This window comes from Eleginops maclovinus, chromosome 9, assembly GCF_036324505.1.
Source record: "Eleginops maclovinus isolate JMC-PN-2008 ecotype Puerto Natales chromosome 9, JC_Emac_rtc_rv5, whole genome shotgun sequence".
NCBI lineage: Eukaryota > Metazoa > Chordata > Actinopteri > Perciformes > Eleginopidae > Eleginops > Eleginops maclovinus.
The window spans coordinates 14,699,567-14,720,167 of NC_086357.1; the positions used below are offsets into that span (position 1 = coordinate 14,699,567).

Genomic DNA, 20,601 nt, shown 5'->3' on the forward strand with positions numbered 1-20,601 from the left:
CTGGATTTGTTTTTAAACTTAAATACCATTTTACATAGAAAGATACAACTAGGTGTGAAAGTCTGTTCATTGAATTATTTATTATGGCAAACAAAGAAAGAAAATGCTAATGCTCTCTATCAGCAGTACAGTTAGCAACACGCAAAAAGATATAACATTGTGTCGACAAAATATAAATTAACTTTAATTAAGCAGCACATTTTTTGTATAGCTTCCAACAATTAAAGGTAGAAATGAAATTCACAGTTTCAAACATGATAAACAAAAATCATCACAATTATGGTACAATTCAAATGACACTACAGCTAACAGTTCTTGTTTCTAATAACATACAAGTCAACCTAGAGGAAATTAAGAAACTACTCTCAGCTAGTGTGACTTAATACCTGACTTTTAAAGTACATTACTCTGTCAGTGAGCGGTGAAAGTAATTCAAGTTGAATATACTCTCAAAATAAAATAAAAACTGGCTACAAGAAATAGTATTTAGATATATAATACTTACTGATTTTGAATGCTTTTATGCAATAATGAAGACACATCGGTGGAAGTTCATGAGTTTTAAGGATAAGTATGGTGCTACTGTATATGTTTCTTACTGTCAGCAACTACCGTGAAAAGACCCTAAACACTCAATTGAGTCGATTCCACATACACTGTCTTGCTTAAGTGAATATGGACTTGAATAGCAAATGCTTATTAACCAGGGGATAAAACAGACCCTAAGAGATGTATTATTTAGTCCTGCAACACTTGATAAAACAATACAGTGCCTTGCTGTTTAAGGGAATTACAGTCTTTTCTTTGTCTTAAAGATGAATGTCTTCAGTAGGAACCAATGGGTTTAAAGAGATAGACTAACACTTAGATTATCATTAATCTAAGTGTTAACGAACATGGAATAAAACCATACTTATCCTCTAATGAGGAACTGTCTATCTCTTTCTGCTTGTTTCCAGATGAGGCCCATGTTTGTGTGTAAACAAAAATATGGATCAGACGCACAGGTATGACAGACTCGATTTCAACTCAAATCTTTGCATTTAGATGGATGAACTGCCGGGTGGTGAAGCCAGGTGCAAATCATCCTAGGAAGATGGATGAAACACTAGGATGTACCATTCCACAAAGACACACAATCTCATAGTCTTCCAGCATGTGAAGAAAATCAGCAGTAGTTTAAATGGGAGGTAAAGTGAGGGGAAGACCAAGGTTATATCCAGGCATCATCATATGCAAATATTCTTTAAAGGATACTTCAACAAAAGAACATGTATTACTCATCCGGGGTTACCTTGATACATCATCATTTTCTGTTTGATGAGTCTTCTTCTACAGTGAAAGCAAAACACCAACGTTTTCTTCAAGAATTACAGGAAACACAGGGGGAGTAATTGATACACAAATTATAATTGCATGTGTGACGCATTCCTTTAAGTTATAAATCACCACATTATCACCGGGCATGTCAAACATTCCCTGCCTGCCTTTCATATGAGTCTCTCCATAGGTGGCGGCTGGGTGATGCTCCACATCTCCACCCGGGACCCTTCCTTCTCCTGCCGGCTGGGGCTGTAGGTGCCGTGGGTGGCGCGGCGATTTAGCGCCACCACCAGGCTGACGGAGGTGAGGATGAGAATCAGCAGCAGGACGACGGACACCAGACTGATGGACAGTAAGAGGTCAGAGGTCAAACCCGAAGAGGTCAACTGGAGGGGAAACAAATGTGGTGGTTTAGAGAAGCTTTTTTCTGTACCCTCACACACTGTTTCTCTCACTCACACACTCTCACACACACTTCTCCTCTACACCAGGCGCTCCACACGAGCTGCCAAAGTGCTGATGGATGTATTTCCCAGCTCAGCAGGTGGGTTGCGACCACCATGAGCATCGAGTTGCCGAGGACTGAAACCTCCCTCCGTCTGCCGCCTCTCTCGCAGTTTGGCAACGGCCAGCAGCAGCCCCATCATCACCACTATCGCCAAGCCAACCAGACATGGTGCCAACACGGCAGCCACTCGCGAGCTGTATGGAGCACGCACCGTCTGTGGAGGATCACACACACACGCAAGATGCTGCCTGATGATCCCATTAGCATATACACTACCAGAAACTCTCACACACAAAAAATAGCTCACACAAACACACATAATTTTTTTCTAGCAGGAAGCTGCTCTTCATGAAGCGTTTTAATGACTTGTGAAACCTGCTCAAATTCATTTTTAACTTACAGCCCTGTGGCCCTTTGATCATCACACAAGCAGCTTCAATACAGACCAGAAACACAATCACCCCGCATGCAAACACCCACATTTCTGACCTCCAAAGTCAAACCAAGCGAATCAAGGCATTTCAAAAATTCCCATGTAGCCGATTATTAACATTCATTAACAAGCGGCAGAAGACGGAAAAGATTCACTTACATCAGTAGTCCTGGTTGGTGTGAGAGTTGTGACACCTTGAGTGGCTGTTACAAGGTTACCAACAGCAACAACAGCGTTCAGTATCACTCCATTACACTTCAAATTTTGGCTGACTCCATCTTTAAAACTAAAGCCTCTTACAGAACTTGTCAGGTGACACAAGACTATGAAAAGAAGAAATCTCAGAAGTCAGCAAACTTTACACTGAGCAATCAACTCGGAAACATAATTCTTATAAAAATACAACCATCCATATCCTGAGGCAAAAAATAACTTGTGCACTCACGCGCCACGCTGTAGACATTACACTTTCTTTCCCTTGCTACAGGTTCTTTGTTGACTCCCTGAAAGTGCTTACCTGTCACTGCAGCACAGTTGGCTGTCAGAGTGAGTGTGACACAAGCGAGCCGGAGCAGCCTGCAGCCAGGATCCGCCATCAGTCACCCACTGCCACACACACAGATACGGAAATTTCTAACTAACCAGTCTCTGAGGTACAAGGCAAGGCCACCCTGAAGCCTCAGCAGAGCAGCTACACACACGCAGACGGCAGCAATGCTTCCCTGCTGTCAGCACTATCTACCTGCTCAGTGAGTGTGTGTGTGTGCACCTGCCAGATAAGCTGCCCTCATATGTTTCTGTGAAGCAGACCAAACTTCTGTGAGTACCAGCAGCTCTCTGCTGAAACTGCACTTCAGCACCAGATGCTGCTTTTTCGCTGGCGAAGCACATTTCTCCCTCTGCTTCACCCGCTCTCTCAAAGGATGGCCACATCAGTGCCGACGCTGAAAAACTGCATCCCATTTCCTCCCCCTCCTTCCTAACCATCAGGGCTAACTGTGCTGGCGAAGGACACACAAACACACACACACACACACACACACACACACACACACACACACACACACACACACACACACACACACACACACACACACACACACACACACACACACACACACACACACACACACACACTAGAACAATATGAGATGGAAGAGAGGTAAGAGGAGAGCAACTGCATATGGACTACATGGTTTAGCTGAACATTAGATCTGGGGTGTCCAAACTTTTTTCACTGAGGGCCACATACAGAAAAACATACGAAGGGCTGGGCCCCTGACTAGAGGTGAGGTATATTGCCTCATAAGTTGAGTTATAAGATAGCAAAATCAATCAAATGTAGGTCAATTATGTTGATAGTTTATATGCATTTAGAAAAAAAACCTGACTACATCACAGCGTTCCATTAATAGGGTTTTATTTATTTAGCAGCTCCTTCCTTAAAACAGAAGCCTCAGATTGCTTATAGTAAGGGGAAATATGAAGCGTATATTTCAAGCTTGTTATGCAGATAAGTGAATGGGCTTTTTTTATCAACTAAAATTAGTTTGGAAATGTTTCCAACTTTAATTGACTGAATGTATTTTAAGATAGGGCTTATCAACACATAAAATATCCATATATATATTTTAGATGTTCAACATAAGACAAGCACCACTTTCAAGTGTGGGCCATTTTCCATTATATTTTACTCAATGAAAACAATAAACTCTAATCTGCTCTAAAAGGCTCCCCTCTTCGGAAGGATTTCCACAAGATTTTAAGACATGGCTGCAGGAATTTGCCATTATTAAACCATAGGAGCTTTGTGAAGTTAGACACTGATGTTGGACAATAAGGCAACACATTAATTAGAAACCAATTTCTTTGAAAGAAATATGTTTTGTACATTTTAAAATAGTCCAGCACCCGTTATGAACATCACCCCTCTTTGTTCTAAGAAGGATTTGAACTTTAACCTTGCTTTCTTCACAGGGAATTTCCATGTTAAACAGCAATGAGCTGCTCCCAAACAATACAATAACAGCACTTTAAGTATTGAGACACAGGTGCATTAATACTGTTGCACCCTGCCGTGGCTGTGTGTGTGTCTCTATGAACTTGGGCTATTCTGGGATCTTCTCATGCTACATCTTGTTAAGAGGGATAAAGTGTTGAGTGTTAGGAAAGCCAACGGACTGCAGCCTCTGCTCATTCACTCACCGACACACGACACGCAGTGAGGAAATAAATTAAAGCATTTGTACAGCAGTTCATCTTCAATTGAAGTTTATCTAGGGGAGGAAATGGAGGAAAGAATTTGCACACAAAAGTGTGGTGTTGATGGAAAACAATTAGTTAAGGAAGATGAAAAGAGGACAGAAGACAGACAAGGCTGATGAGATTAGTTTTTATTTGACAAAGACAGAGACAGGACATGAGGACAGATTATGATGAAAGAAATGGGACAAACGAGTGAAGTTACTGGCATGATGTCAGCACAACAAGACTATTGACAAACAAAAACACAATCAAGTTCATGAAGAATCGACAAGGATTAGGAGCGTCATGAAATGTTGACCACAACAGCATGGGGAATGTTGAAAGGTAGCATTCAAGCAGGGCCACTGAGAATGTTTGGATTAAAATAGCTTTGCCTAACCCGGGAAGCTTTAGAGACAAAAAACCTCTTCTTTGGGTACAAAACAACACGCAGTCAGTCAGTCAGTCACCACAGTGCTCTGAACACACATCAAGAACAAAGTGAGCCGTCTTCGAACACCTCTAGGTGCCTTTGTTACTACAACACTGTTTGTGATAGTTCACACATTTATCTGCATGGAGCTCACAGAAACCACTTCAAGACTGACAGCATATCTTCAATGACTAACATTATAAATACATATTCTATAATGTTCTTTACTGCATCACAATGTGCTTTATTGAATGACTACCCTTCCCTTTAGACCACAGTAACTATCCTGTGCAGATTCATGCAGAACACAATTATCTGATTAATCAGTGAGTCCATTCATCTCAATAGACTAACTGCCCAGGACACATTTTGCAGATTAAATTAAGGTATGTCAGTCAAGTAATTAGGTCAAATAATCAAGACAATAATCATTAATAGTCAATGGAAATTATCTTCAGTTGCGGGCCTTAACTGTATTTAGTTTTGTTTTTGAAAGAGATTATAAGATGTGTTTTCTATAGCAAGAATTTAAAATGTAATAATATGTGTAAAAAAAAAAAAACTGGAATAATGAAGTGCTACTGATGGTATCATTTTAAGGCACAGGAACAGCTCTGTGGTGCCGATTACCTGACGTCAAACTAGAGAAAAGCCTAATATGTGTAGTCTGCCGTCATAAATACCCCAACCCCTGCTTCATGTGGGAAACCATCGCTCATTCTCTTCTTTCAAATCAATCACCTATACACATTCACTCAAATACACCACACACAACAAACAATCTCAAAGACAAGCACCGACACACTCACACAAACACACACACACACACACACACACACACACACACACACACACACACACACACACACACACACACACACACACACACACACACACATTCAGTCATTGCCTCCCCAGTCAACCTCTGGCTCTTCGTCCAGCCTGAGGATGAGGTAGGACAGCAGCTGGAAGAGGTTTTGCCACAGCAGCGCGGCCACGTAAAAGTAAATGTCGCTTACGTCCGTCTGGCATGTATCTCCAGCGAAGCTCATGTCACACACGCAGACAAACTTGTTGATGAGGTTGCGGCAGTAGCCTCCGTTCAAACAGGGGTTGGACATGCACTCATCCACCTCCTGCTCACACCTACAGACAAAACATCACACTTCATTCAGGGACAGTGTTGATATGAACATGTGTAATTTAAGTTTGCTATATGATTTTCTTGTCGAACATCAATATAACTTCTTTTTAAGGGGCTCTAAAGAACAGAATGTTCGGCTGTTTAAAGGCACTCTTTTTGGTTTTAGTTTAGTCAATAATGGTGGAGGAAGCAGCTGCAGCAAACAATGCTGGCATGATATAAAAGAGTAAGGAATATGATTGGACATCAGCTGACAGCAGTGATTCTGAGGCCTGAGTGAAGCGGCTCGTACCAATCAGCAAATGCAAATGGGTCTCAAGCCTCCCATCTTTATAGCTCTCATTTTATAAATCATAGGACAATAGTATTTTTTTTTTTCAGTATCTCAGTCTGCTCTGGATTTTATTTACAATGATTTAAAGTTATTAATATATTTTTGTTTCCTACCGGAGTCCAGTGAAACCGGATGGACAGTCACAGGTCAGCTCTCGCTCAGTGCAGTTGCCTCCATTGAAGCAGGTGTAGTTCCTGGTGTCATCTCCACACACAGAAACAGGCAGCTTAGGCCGTCTGGTAGGAGACAGTCAGACATGTAAAAGGGTGAATACAAGTCAATTATTTTGTTTTTATCTAAAACAGTAGTAGTGCGGTAATGAGAGCAGAGTTTGATGTCTTTACGTCTGCCGGAAGTAGAAGGACCAGCCAGTCAGGGGCATGCCTTGCTGCAGCTCCCCACAGGGGGGACACAGAGGCTTAGGAAGGCTAATACGATTAAAGACTTTTGGCAACTATTCACGAGCAAAAAGTCAAAACACATGTCCAGGAATGAAAAAGCCAAACATTTCTCTCCTGGCCCCTATAACCTTCTGTTTGCCTGGAGCAAAATGGAATTCATCGCTCAATGGTTACAAAATACAGGCTTTTTTAATTTTGAAAGGCATACAATTTTGTTATTGAAGTTTTAATTAAGAATCCATAAATCCTTTTGATTTAGCTGTCACTCATTTGACACATTGGGTATTTTATTTTAAGGCAAACGGTGTCACAGGAAGCGTTAATATTAGCTTTGCTTGGCATTTTGTGGCACAAAGTTAAACAAAAGAAACGGAGACATCATACATGACATTTGAGAGACGAATATCTAACAGGAAACAAATAGTGAACACCTGAGAAATGGAAGAGGAAGAAAAAAACAACTTACACTTTTCTGACAGCAATGTACCACGGAATCTCTTCAATGCGATCACTGGAGACAGACAGAAAGGAAGACGGGGAGAGGGGATAGAAAGAGACACAAACAAGAGACACAAACAAAAAGAAGTCATTTTGATGAAAACTTTGCAGCGTAGATGTTCCCAGTAAAGGGAGATGTGCAGCTTGTCTTAGCGAGACACTTGCAAAGGTTTCCTTGTGCATAGGAAGCAAAATGCAAGAGACTGTGTGTTTACAGGATAAATGCTCGGAGGCGTTCCCCTGCTGGTTTTCCGAAGCAAACGGTAGATGACAGGGGAAAGAAACTGGCGCCGAACCAGAGAGCCCTGTGTAGTGAGACACCACAGCATACTAAGGCCTTTTCTGGCTGACACTAGAATAGAAATGCAGCATCTGAGACGCTCACTGCAGGCGTGGTTGAAATGCTGCACAGGCAGTGATGTGGAGACATTTACATTGAAGGATTTTATTTGCGTTGTGGTGAATTTCCTTTGTTTGTGCAAATTGGAACATAGCTAAGCGCTCAAAACGGTCCACTGAAGAGCAAAGCGATCTTTGGAACAGAGAATATTTATTATGGCATTGTTTTCTCATCTGCTGTTGGTCTGGATTTCACTCAAGCCTTTTGCAATGTTTTATTCTATCTTATTTTATCTTCTCTGGTAAGCCAACAACTGAACTTACTTGCAAAGGGATCCAGTGTAGTTCTCAGGGCAGAGGCAGGCGTATCTGTCTGCTCCCTGCAGGCAGGTACCTCCATGGGCACACAGGTGGTTCTCACACATATCCACCTCCTCCTCACAGTCCACGCCTGCGTAGCCAGACTCACAGGTGCACTCGTAGGTCAGCCCGTTGACACTGCAGTTGCCGTGGATGCAGGGACTGGAAGCACATGTGTCAGTGAAGAAGCTGCAGTGCCTCCCAGCCCAGCCCCTGGCACAACTGCAGTTGAAAGTGTTGAAAAGGTCCTGACACTCCCCTTCATTCAGGCAGGGGTTGGGCTCACATACCGGGGCCCCGCTGCAGCCGAGGAGTGGAGACAGCAAGGATGTCCGAGTGAACTGCTCCTCCTGTAGGCGTGGGAAGTTCACATCAGAGGAGCTGAAGAAAGGCAGGGCAATGCCCGCGAGCTCTACTGTGCCCAGGCACCCAACTAGGGACCACCCAGCATCAGGGGCCAGGCCCCCTAAGAAGATGTCCACCCCCTGCCTGAGGAAGTCCAGGTTGCCTCCCTGCATCCTGGAAGTGCTGGCTTCCTCTATTCCTTCATCCAGCACCAGAGTCCAGCGGGTAGACTGTGCCCACGGCTCTGCCATGAACAGGTGAATGCTGTGCCACTCTCCATCACTGACACTCGTCCTGCTGCTGAGACTGACCGTAGTCACAGCCTGCCCTACCTCCACCTCTTCTCTGTTCTCTCCACTGGTGCTCTGAAGCTCCATGAAGAGGAAACCACCCTGGATGGACAGTGTGAAGAAAGATGAGCCCTTCTCTGCGTGGAGAATAGCCGTGTTACGCTTCCGTGTGCGTAGGTTTAGGAAGAGGTTTGTTATATTGCGGGATATGTGACCATTTCCCCGGTAGGACAACACAGTGCTTTCATTCAGGAAAGTAGCATTGGAGTAGCCTAGGAGATTAGAGAAAATATTAGTTTTTTATAATGTTAACACATTTACACACTCCCTTGTTGCACCCCTAACACTTAGTAAGTTTATATCCTGTATGGACTATGTTCTGATGTTATGCATGAGAGTACAACAAGGACATCAGGAAAGAGCAATGATTTCCAATCTAAAGATTTTCAATACACCAATGTTACTAAAGAATGGCATTTACATGTTTGATAACAATAAAACCCTTTTGTGCAACTAAATGGGGTCACCAGGAGCAGATATCCTTGATACTGAACATGGAGGGGGGCTGACAGGACAGACGGTAAACACCACAAATCATCACTAATCCCAGCATAAAAAGGGTAAACTGGCCTCAGGCCAATCCGGCTTTACGGAGTACACACAGTATACTGTGGGGAGATTGTTGCCATTGTATAACCACGCATGTTGAATAACTAATTTAGAAAGTGCCCAATTACAGTAGAGTACCAATGACCAATACCGCAAACAAGGTCAAGATTAGGTAACATAGATAGCATGTAAGTAAGTCTAAGAGGTAAACAACACATTCTCTGGGTTTAGGGGCTTTTAAGTAACAAAGGAAATAGGTCAAGGAGAAAAAAGGCTACTAACTTGCCCAATAATGACAGAGGATTAAAGGGAGCTCATTGGTTCAAGGATGCTTTGTTAGTGCTGTTAAATATTACCATACAATGACTGGTAGTATAATAATAATACAATTCAAATGAAAAAGTGGTTGGTCTGAATATGGCTATCTGCCTATCAAGCTAACCTCTCTGCACGTCTCTCAAAGGACTTACATTACCACCCCTGCTTGTAATAGTTGAAACCTTTGACGCCACTTACATTCATATCCCTGGTTAAGCATCCTGCACTCTGAGTCTGGGGGGCAAGGAGCCAGCTCGCACCACCTGACCTCCTCACAGTGCCGCCCTTCTGTCTTTGGAGGGCAGGTGCAGGTGAAATCATCCCACATTGAGTAGCACAGCCCACCGTTTAGACATGGGTTCATCTGAGGATGAGACATTGATCGTCTTTTTATTGTATTTAGTGTCTGATTTCCTTGCCTGAAATATAAAATCTGACAATGCTATATGTGAATGCTTTTACAAGCATGAATGAAATCTCATTTTAGGCATAATTTACTTTTAAATTAATTTCTGTATGCTGTAAAATTGTCACGGGAAGAATGACAATAAAAAGTAAACAAATATAACTGAAATTAAGTATAAGACTCTTATACTCACACTGCAGGCATTGTCCCCTGAGCATCCAGCTGTCACATTTCTAATGAACTTCAGAGGATAAGATCTTACTGAGGTGTCCAACCCAAAAAACTGCAGTCTCCTGTCGTTGATCCTTAGGTCCTGAATACAGCCTTTAAAATATCCACCAAACGCTGAAGTCGTCCAACTCTCAGACCGACCTCCTACATACACATTATCTCCGGCTTGGACCTTGATCGTCCTGACTTCTACATCTCCTTGTCTCTGAGCTGCTACATACAGCGCCATACGATCCTCCTCCAACTCTACACTCACAAAGTGGACTTCCCCATCATTGATCGCAGTCGTCGCCTTCAAGCTCTCAAAGTTATTAAGCTGAACTGTGACCTTGCCGTCCTCCAGCCGCATGTGCAGGTACTGGCTGCTGCTGTTGGCAAGCGCCAGTAGGAGTCCGTTGTTCCTCCGTGTGCGCAGGAAGAGGGAGATGGAGAGGCCATCACCCAGATCCTCGGTGACAGTGAAAGCTGCGTAACTGTGAGCGTTCTCGTTTCCAAAGCGTGTGGTCACATGTTCTGCAAAAAAGGTGAATGAGATGAGACAACAAAATGTTTAAGGATACAGACGAGAGAAAAGTGACTTGGTTGTTTGTAAACTTTAGAAAAACACCTTCTTGACTTTTTCAGCAGCCATAGTGTATGGTTTGATAAATTCCAGGATATATTTTTTAAACAGTCCGTAATAGGGAAAATCCAAAGGTAGAAGAAAAAACATAAAACTCGACCAAAGATAAAAGAGAGCTGGGGTGAGTGTACCTAAATGTCACTATCCACCAAGTACAAAAAGAGCTCACACTCACAAATCTACATTTGTAAAGTATCTATTCATTTTTGTGTTGTGTTTATTTCTCATTTGTGCTGAGTAAAGTGCACAAACCAAGTATTTCTATTTAAAAGATAGTTTTGATTTTAGCTATCCCAGAACAAATTAACATGTAGGATATAATATTGACGCAGTTCATGTCGATGTCTCTAGAAGAACAGTAGCTTAAAAGGAAATGTAGGCAGCTACCAGCCCTCATGTTCTGTGACCACTGTCAGCACTTTCCACTGTGAGTTGATCACCTTATAAAGCAGGAAGGACACTGAGAACACACAAAGCTAAAGCAGGGACACATGCAGTGTGTGAAAGGTCATTTACACCTTATTAAAGCTCTGATGTGTATGCGTGTCAGTGCAAGTGTGCAGGTGAGCATTTGTTCACATGTGAGTGTGTGATCGGTAATCTGCTTTGATAGACTCAAGACGCTATGTCCTCTGTGAACTGTTCAATATTACCAGGGCAAATTGAGTGACTCAACTAAACACTTTATCATTTAACTTTGTTTTACGTGTTTTTAATTCTGAGTCTTTCACAGTTTAATGTTTCCATGTTCTGTGTATTTCCAAAATAGAATCCCTTATAACCTTAATCCAGTACGCCAGATAAGAGGATCTCTGCCTCCGTCCATTACTGTGGCTTTTTATTGGCCTCATCTGTACCTCCTTATCTCTTGTTAATCACCAGTAACTAAGGTTGTATCTAATTACCCTCTAGAGAAATGTGGTGAGAGTGACCTGCTACATTCCCCTCCAATCTCAAAGGTGAAAGACTTCTATTTCCGCTTTTGGTTATTATTTATCCCACACTGCAAAGAAATGTAGTTTCTTTGGACAAGCTAATTTAGGAAAAAAGTGTTTTACTTTGCATTGCTGCTAGTTGACTGTGCTGCTAGTCTATAAGTTGAATACTGAAAACATACCCTCCTCACAGTCCTGCCCCTCATAAGGCCTTGGACATCGGCACTGATAACTCTGCCACAGGTTGACACACTCTCCTCCGTTTTGGCAAGGCACATCTAGGCAGCGGTCCCTGTGGCTGCAGCCGGGGGACACATTAACAGCAGAGTCGCTCAGCCATTCCTCTGGGACAATGAGCTGCCAGTCCACAAACACATCCCGCATGCATCCAATGAATGCTGGAAGTGGAGAGACCTCACCCTGGCCATTTGGGTCCTGAAGCACTCCTCCAATAAAAGTGTTCTGAGGAAGTGACACCAGCCTGGCCATGGTGCTTTGGACTGGGGCCACCTGGTGACATGACTGACTCCCACAGCTCCCATTATCATCCAAGAGAGTCAAACTGAGCATCCAGCTCCCCAGCACTGCTTCTACAGTATGCCACTCTCCATCTGTGACATTGTGAGGAAGCTCCAGGACCTGGCTTGGGCTTTCTGCTTCAGCCCCAGCAGAGGCCTCCTTCCTGAGTGTGAGACGAAGCTGACCCTCATGCAGCTCCAGACTCAGCAGCAGCCCCCTGCTGTTCCTCTGGAACAACAACGCACTTGGTAGAGATGTCTTGAAGCTGAGGGTAATGTTGCAGGACACCACAGCATCCACCAGGGGACTGTGCAGCAGCAGGTAGCCTCTGCGCTCAAAGGAGAAGGTGGTAGGGGTCCCACATACAGGTCCAGTGTAACCAGGTGAGCAGGAACAGGTATATCCATTAAACCCATCCAACAGGAAAGGAGAGCAGGAGCCTTGGTTCTCACAGTTATGTCCCTCACAGCCTACTATCCTCACATCGCAGTTTACACCTCCAAAGAGGACGCCATCATGACTCTGTTTTTGGCAATGGCAAATGTAACCTCCAACATGGCTCTCACACCTGCCCCCATTCTGGCAGGGACTGGGGTCACACTGGTCTATTACCTCCTGGCAGAGGGAACCTGTGAGCAAGAAAAAGCAGAACAACTCTAATAAAAACGCAAATCCCCTTAGACTGTGTTACTGTCGTTAAACAACTTACAGCTGCAGTGTGGGACTTTTACATGTTCATTAATTTCAGTTTCATTCAAGACCTTGACAAACAAATTAACACAATGCCGATAAAGCCTATCCCTGCAAGGTGAAGTCGAGGTGTCTGTTGTCGGTAGCGACTGTTCCGCGCTGGTGCAAGCATGCCTGCTGGCTCACCACACTTTCTCCGCCCCAAAGGTGCTCTTAAACTTTTAATGTGAAGCTTTTTTTACTCTAGAAGACCAGGAGGATTACTGTGTTATTCATCATAATGTTTCCAACTAAGGATTGTTGTGTTTTTCTTATCATGGAATAAGCCCTTTATATCTACATAAGGAATAGGTCCCCTTCACTGCAATACGCCATGTTGCACAGCCATGTTTCTAGAGTGGGCCATTTGCGTTTTTAATGTTACCTCAAGGCCAATGTGTGGAAGCGTAGGGGTATTCAGCTGTTTCCAATCTGCAACCTCGACATTAGATTTTGTCTTTGTCTGCTCCTTTTTAGCCTTCTTCTTAATGTTGAGTTTCTATTTATCTTGAGCCAAGTCTGACTCACAGGATGTTGAATTTCCCTTCCTATTTGAAGCGGCCTTCATACCTTTCGCTCTCCATGTTACCATTTTTGTTACCATCATGTGGGTAAACAGACCCAGTGTAGTTTCTCCACTATAAAGTGCTGCAAAATTGAACCCTAACTAACCCACAAATGAGTAAACGTTTTAAAACTTCCAGTGCTCGTGTCTTTAGGTCAATGGGTTTTTGGTAAGATGCCTGAAATATATGTTTAAGTAAACTTAGAAGAGATTTTGTTCTACCTTATAAAGTGTGTCAGTAAATACCCCAATCGAGAACTTGGGTCATTTGATTATCTAAAAAAAGGTTGCTAACAAGTGGTTAAATGAGACTATTTCAAACGTTATCAGGCCAAACTGTAGTCATCCTTTAGCTTAGAGCTGGTGACATGAAATCATGCGTCCTTGATGTAGTATATTTCTAGCCAAACATTACATCCAAGCTCTTAAAATCATAAGAAGTTATCATTTATGATCTTGCTGCATGTAATGTCTTTTTGGCCCGTATCTTATTTTCTGCAATAATACAAAATCGAACAGAAAACTTCCATTGACTTTTTGCAGAGGGAACCAGTATGATGGTAATTTTCTGGGTCAGCCTCCAAAAATATGTCATCATTCCTTGTTCCCTGTTTACTCCCAACAAATCACACTCATACACTTGTGCTAGGTTATAATGGGGGCCTTAAATACAAATGCCAAGTCAAGTTTAATCTAGATTAGGTCAAACTGTCAGGTATTTAAACCATTGTTCAATGCTTGTTTGATGTATTACTCTTTACAACTGTTACTTGTCTGTGTGTTGCGCATTTAACATTGCCTGAGCATCATTTTTGTGCATGTGTTTATCTCAGGAAATCTCTATATGTGTGGTTATTCTATATTCTTAATATGCATCAGCATTTAAACTTTGTGTTGAAGAAAAGTGGTTGGATTTTAAAGCTAAGAGGAATGCAATGAGTATGCCCTTTGCCATATGAAGTAAGAACTATAGATTATAGAGTACAACACAGGAAATTGTAGAACAATAAGTTACAGCATGTATTTGCTCAATATTGGTAGAAGAAAGGGCAAAAGAAAAAACTAATGTAATGCCTATTATGTAAAACCTAGACGAAATGTCTATTTACAACATACAGTCTTTGTTATTACCTGTTCCAAGCAACACAATCCCCCAAATCCATGGTGCGGGTGTCCACATCATGCCGTCACTTTTTCCTCCAGGATAGCCCCAGACTCGTCTAACTGCACCATATTAGTTTGTGTGTGTATATGCCATCACAGTGGAGGTCTGCTCCTTGTGTACCTCGCTACAACAATGTAGGGCTGAGTGGTTCCAGTCAGGAGACCAGCAAAGCCAGATCCTGGGGATTAGGTTAATGCTATTTGGCCACCTTACTGAGTCAGTATCACAGTGACTGGCAGATAATCAATTTTTAGAACACAACCCTCAGCAGGCAGCAGCTCACCGTCTTACCTACATAGTAAGATCAAGTCTTGTGTAATCAGGAAACTGGAATTTTCTGCTTTTGCAACAGAAAAGTATAATCTGATGTAACAACCTGCCACAGGGGAAATCTGCTTTTGACACAAATGCACCATACAATATATTGTGAAAAATGTCAACAGTATAATTTCAATTATTCACAATTATATGACATGCAGACAACATGTCATAAACCCAACTACTAATGTAGTTCATTTGTATTATGTTAGTGTCAGTTTTCCTTCACTCAAAGTTCCCACACACACACACACACACACACACACACACACACACACACACACACACACACACACACACACACACACACACACACACACACACACACACACACACACACACACACACACACAGACAGATTGGGCAAGCAGGCATACTTTACACACACAGCTGAGCCTAAATGTCCACATGCCAGATGTCTCATGTAATATCAAGCCGCTCATATTTGCCTTGAGGTTCTGCACCTGCTGAATCACAGTCTGGCAATGATTCACAAATACATACATATACTTTCATAGAATAGTACGGCAAACTGTGACTATAACTCACAGATTTTTTAATAGAGTGTTTTGTATTCTACCACTGGGGGGCGCTAAGACACATCGGCAATGCCAAAGCTGACTTTCACAGTGACTGACCTTTAGCTGGCTTTGACTGATCACCCTCATCATTGGCCTCACCTGTTAAGTTCACTATATATATATATATATATATATATATATATATATATATATATATATATATATATATATATATGTGTGTCTATTTTAGATAATTTTTGCCAGTCTATTTATATATAGATTTATATTCTATATTTTAAATATGTATTTTGAATAATAAATTCCTATTTTTGATTTACCCTTTCATCCTTCCATCCGAAACTGTGTAATTACCCTGATCAGACTTCTTACTGCGCACATTGATAAACCTGTGAAAGACATAATGATAATGTAACTACCTGCAGTTCCTGAAGGACAGCTGCAGATGTAGCCTGCAGCATGCTGCTGGTCATAGTGTCCGGACAGCAGAGGCTCGCTGCCATACAGAGCCTGCCATGACCTCTCAATGCAGCGGCCTCCATGCATGCAGGGGTGGCTGCCACATTCGTTGATGTCAATATCACACTGACGCCCTTCAAACCCTGGAATGTTAGAAAGTGTTGGCGATTTGAAAAATATATATATTTCATAGCACATTTTAACACGAGTATTTTAGACTAATAATATCATGTGTTGATAATGAAAATTAGTCAGAATTTCTGTTTGTATGAGGCTTCATGCAGCTGTAACCTTAATGATAGTCAGTTTAAGTTTTTAAAGGGGACATAATGCTCATTTTCTATTTCATAGTTTTATTTTGGATTTTTACTAACTTTAATGTAATTTTTACAATGTGGGACCTTTTAGTATACTTCTGTCTTGGCCAAATCTTTCACCAGCAGATATCTTGACTCATTCTGTTCTTGTTAATTCATTTTTCATCTGATCTGTTTTTGTTACCTAACTGCCAGTCCATATCTCTTGAGCTTTAAGGAACATACCTTTTAAAAACTTCAAAAGTTTTAAACCACAAATACATTATTTTCCCTTATATTTGATCAAGAAGAAGTGCTCCATGTACCTGGCCAGCATTCACAGCTGTAGGTACCCAGGTTGTCCCAGCAGGTGGCGCTGTTGAAACAGGGGTCAGAGAGGCAGGCTGGTAGTGGTGTCTCACAGCGTCTGCCAGTAAAGGCTGAGTGAGAGCAGTCACAGCTGTAGCTAAAACAAGCAAGGATTCACAAATCACATGATGTAAATTAATTAGAGTATTTCTTCTAATGGTTCTTTTGTAAGTTGAAACATATTAGGAAATCTGTACTGTACAAAACCATTTGTCTTTATGCACTTGGCAAGGGATACAATTTCTTATTTACAGTGACTAGAGAAGTGCCACTTACTCATTCACCCCATCTATACACAGCGCCCCATTTTGGCATGGCTGCTCTTGGCACTCGTCAATGTTGATTTCGCATTGGTGTCCTTGGAAACCGGGAAGGCAGGTGCAAGTAAAGCCCCCAGCGTAGTGGTGGCAACTACCGCCATTGAGACATGGCTGTGATTGACACTCATCAATCTGGACCTCACAAATGGCCCCTGTGAACATCAAAGCAGGACAGATGTCAGAGGGCGAGTGGTCCTGCTGCATAGACTGAGGGCTGGGGGCAAAAATGAACAAAGCTTTCATGTGTACTGGCTATGATCATGTACGGATTGATCCTTTTATTTCAAAGCATGGCTTCTGCAGCAGCTCTAAAAACAGTATATTGTGCACTATACATCTTTAAATGTATCCCTGCAATAAAAGAAATGCTTTTATCTTTATGCCAGACATTAAAGTCCCACACATATCTGCTATCATAAAAGCCATGTGGTATGTTACAATTGAAATTATTTGGTCTTCTTGTTGCTCCTGGGAGACCCAGAATTTTGTTTTACTCACCAGTGAACCCAGGATAACACAGACAGGAGAACCGGCCCACTCTGTCCACACAGGTAGCTCTGTTCCTGCAGGGCTGTGAAGCACACTCATTCACATCGATCTGACACTGAGCACCTTGAAACCCCGGCACACAGAAGCACAAGTAGCCGTCTCCGTGGATCCTGCATATTGCACTGTTTTGGCATGGGTTTGGAGAGCACTGGTCCACTGCTGAACGCTGCCATTCAGGAGATGCACCTATAAAGAGATCACATTAAGACATATAGATATCAGAGACTATCACTTTTTAAATCTTGATACTGCAGATTAACACAATATTGATTGCTATTTTAGTTGAATTCTGTCTGGAATAAAGCTCTTTTACTTTCTATTTAAATTATGTGAGAAACAATGTAGCAGCTGTCAGTACAAGGACTTTAAACTTAAGGGCCTCTCAAGGCATTATGGCTGGCTGCCATGGTAACTAATTTCACTGTTTGGCTTCAGTGTTCAATCTGTTACCATGGCAATTGCATGAACAGAAGATCTGAGGCAACACTTTACGGTGTGCTTGAATCAGCAAGACATTAATGCCACGCTGACAGAGCTTTAGGTGTCAATTCATTGAACACATGCTGTTCATACTAATAAGAGGATCAACACTTGATCCTTCCAAGTAACAACAATGAAGCAATGATCCTATCTGTAGACATTACTACTTGTTCCTTTAATAAACAACACGTGTATTTTGCCAAATCCTTAATATGTCTGGAACTGTGTTGAAAATGTCATATTTTCAAATATCAAAAGAACAATGCAATATATCTGATGGAATGGATTTCAGCAGTAAAAGACAGAACATTAGGATTTTAGAAAGATAAGATAATTTTTTTAATGGTTACACATATCACTGTGATCGGATGACCAAACTTCATAAAACCTCATATCTCCGAGGACGCATTGCTTAATTCTTCTTTCTTTCCTGACATAAAAATGATATATCATGTCTACACTGAGACTTGCACAGCTCTTACATATGCAAGACAACTTCAAAGACAAATTGGTACCAAAAGGCATCTCAACATTGCCTAAATCTAGTCAGAACAACTGGCTCCAGAGACAATGATCCTCATAAGGATCCACAGGGGCATGATGCCACGACAAAGACACTTCAAATCAGCTGAACAAGTGTTGCCTCTATTATTAATCAAACTGTACCACATTTCAAAAGCATTGAAGTATAAGTGTGTTTTGTATAATGGATGCAAGCATGATACATCATCATCATGAAGAATAAATGTAGCAACAATGATATGAGAGATATTCTAATAAAATCCTTAATCATGTAAGTAATCAAGCCTCAAGTGCACAATCAGGCAGAGTGCAGACTATAAGAGAAGAGAGCAATTACACTTTGTGCTCCATCTGCAGCAACTCGGGCACCAATTTTTCTTCTGTCTTTGGTTGAGGTCAATCAATTCCACAGTCAGTTGGCAGGGTTCTCCCCGAGCAGGTTATACATGTCTAGACTTGGAGGTATGGGCAGAGGTCCCGGGGTGTGATGCAGATCATGCGTTGTGTTGATGTTCTGACCATATGCCAATATTATCTTTCATTACAACCAGGATCAGCCAAGTAAATTCAGAACCAAAGGCATGCTCCAGCAGTGCATACATTATGTCTACAAAAATACAAATTAAAATGTTGTAAGAAATTGTCAATGACTATCTATGTATTTTCTTGAAGGAAATCACAACAGGTGGCGTAGGATTTGCTCTTTACTGTATCCACTGGTTTTTCAGTATTTCCCGAAGACAGAGTTCAGAGGGGAGACAGGCCGAGATTGCATCTCCAGCCAACCACACATCCCCTCCCACAGCATGTAAGGCTTTTTCATATGCAAATGACCTCTAAAGGGCTTTGTTTGGTCCTATCTGGAGGCCCCTCAAATGGCACATGTGAGGCACCTGACAGATGCATGTTTCTGTGTAGCTGTCTGTTTGTTTCAGAGGTGATAAGAAGACATGTTATTGTTGGATGTTTTGTAAAGCCGCAGACACATATAGTTGCTCCCTTTAGTCCCATCACTTATCGACATAGGCCTACCCCAACCCCCCAATCCTCAAACACACCCTAGGGTCACTATGCTGACCCCCATCGTTAGATTCCTTTCTTTCCTTACAAAATGTAGACATAACTATGCAATGATGTAAACCCTCAAAGTCTTAATTAATATTCCGAGCATGGACTGGTTCAAATGCAAGCCAATTACTAGACTAAAATTAAAATCACAGCACTGGAATAAATCTCTTCACCGTTTAAAGGAACATTTACAATAAAGTGTTAATATTTGAATTAGTGTTGTAACTTGCATGTATGAGAAAATGGGTATTGCGTAGGGAAATGATAGGATGCAACAACATTTTAGTTTGCAGGTGTTCAAATGCCAAATAATGTACTCCTAAATGAAAAAGCACTGATTATCAGTTTACCTTTAAGGCTGTTATACAGCTACAGCATCACATCAAGCACATTTTCATGGTAGCCTACATTAACTCAAGGGAGAAGAAACAATTACTCACCAGCTCTCACAAACAGTGAAGAAATTAAAATTATGCATGCAAGTAATATACAATTATGATAGCGAATTAAATCCATAATCGTGACAGGAAATCATCCTGATCGTTGTGTAGAATCCTTGTTATACACAAGCTCCTGCTTCTGCCTGCGGTTCATCTGTTGTCATCTCCAGATCCACTTGATGCACACTTCTCTTCTTGAAGAAGCACCATCGAGAGCCTCCATCACACATGATAGCTAATAAATAAAAAAGAGCTGGTGTTCAACAGCTCCCCCTCCCCGTGCAGAGGCGGAGTTCGTTAAAGTTTGAACTTGAAAGATTAATAACTCGCAAATCGTTGTTAAAACACAAACGAAGGTAAACAAGGAGCTATAACCTTATTTTCACTAAAATATACGCGACGTCCTCCGAGCTGGACATCTTAAATCGGTTTCTGCAGCCAGAGGGGAGAAGAGTGCGCAGGGACCGTCTACGAAGTGCAACACCGAAAA

The 20,601-nt window shown here is 41.9% G+C and overlaps 1 protein-coding gene across 3 annotated transcripts; it reads right to left on the reverse strand.

Annotated features, from left to right (window-relative positions):
- Positions 1 to 74: 74 nt before the first annotated feature.
- crb1 (crumbs cell polarity complex component 1) lies at positions 75 to 20,521 on the reverse strand. Of its 3 annotated transcripts, XM_063890935.1 has the most exons (13): positions 20,112 to 20,521; positions 17,551 to 17,787; positions 17,009 to 17,204; positions 16,690 to 16,829; positions 16,028 to 16,210; positions 11,956 to 12,921; positions 10,179 to 10,729; positions 9,778 to 9,943; positions 7,982 to 8,924; positions 7,287 to 7,331; positions 6,533 to 6,655; positions 5,961 to 6,087; positions 75 to 1,709 (listed from the first exon to the last, which is right to left on the reverse strand). In XM_063890935.1, exons 1-13 carry the CDS (start codon positions 20,185 to 20,187, stop codon positions 1,491 to 1,493), a joined length of 3,972 nt encoding a protein of 1,323 aa, XP_063747005.1. In that variant the 5' UTR covers positions 20,188 to 20,521; the 3' UTR covers positions 75 to 1,490. The 3 variants fall into 3 exon arrangements, with proteins under 3 accessions (XP_063747005.1, XP_063747003.1, XP_063747004.1); XM_063890933.1 differs by lacking the exons at positions 16,028 to 16,210; positions 16,690 to 16,829; positions 17,009 to 17,204; positions 17,551 to 17,787; positions 20,112 to 20,521 and adding an exon at positions 14,718 to 14,896 and having other exon boundaries at positions 75 to 1,665; XM_063890934.1 differs by lacking the exons at positions 16,028 to 16,210; positions 16,690 to 16,829; positions 17,009 to 17,204; positions 17,551 to 17,787; positions 20,112 to 20,521 and adding an exon at positions 14,718 to 14,896.
- Between the last annotated feature and the right edge of the window lie 80 nt (positions 20,522 to 20,601).

Bases quoted from the DNA above. Each gene is read 5' to 3' on its own strand.
- crb1 (XM_063890935.1), bottom strand. From the start codon at position 20,187: ATGGATTTAATTCGCTATCATAATTGTATATTACTTGCATGCATAATT. The intron at 6,088-6,532 runs GTAGGAAACAAA...TTTTGTCTGTAG, and splicing joins TCCGGTTTCACTGGACTCCG to GTGTGAGCAGGAGGTGGATG. The intron at 1,710-5,960 runs GTAAGCGACATT...TTTCCCCTCCAG, and splicing joins GAGATACATGCCAGACGGAC to TTGACCTCTTCGGGTTTGAC.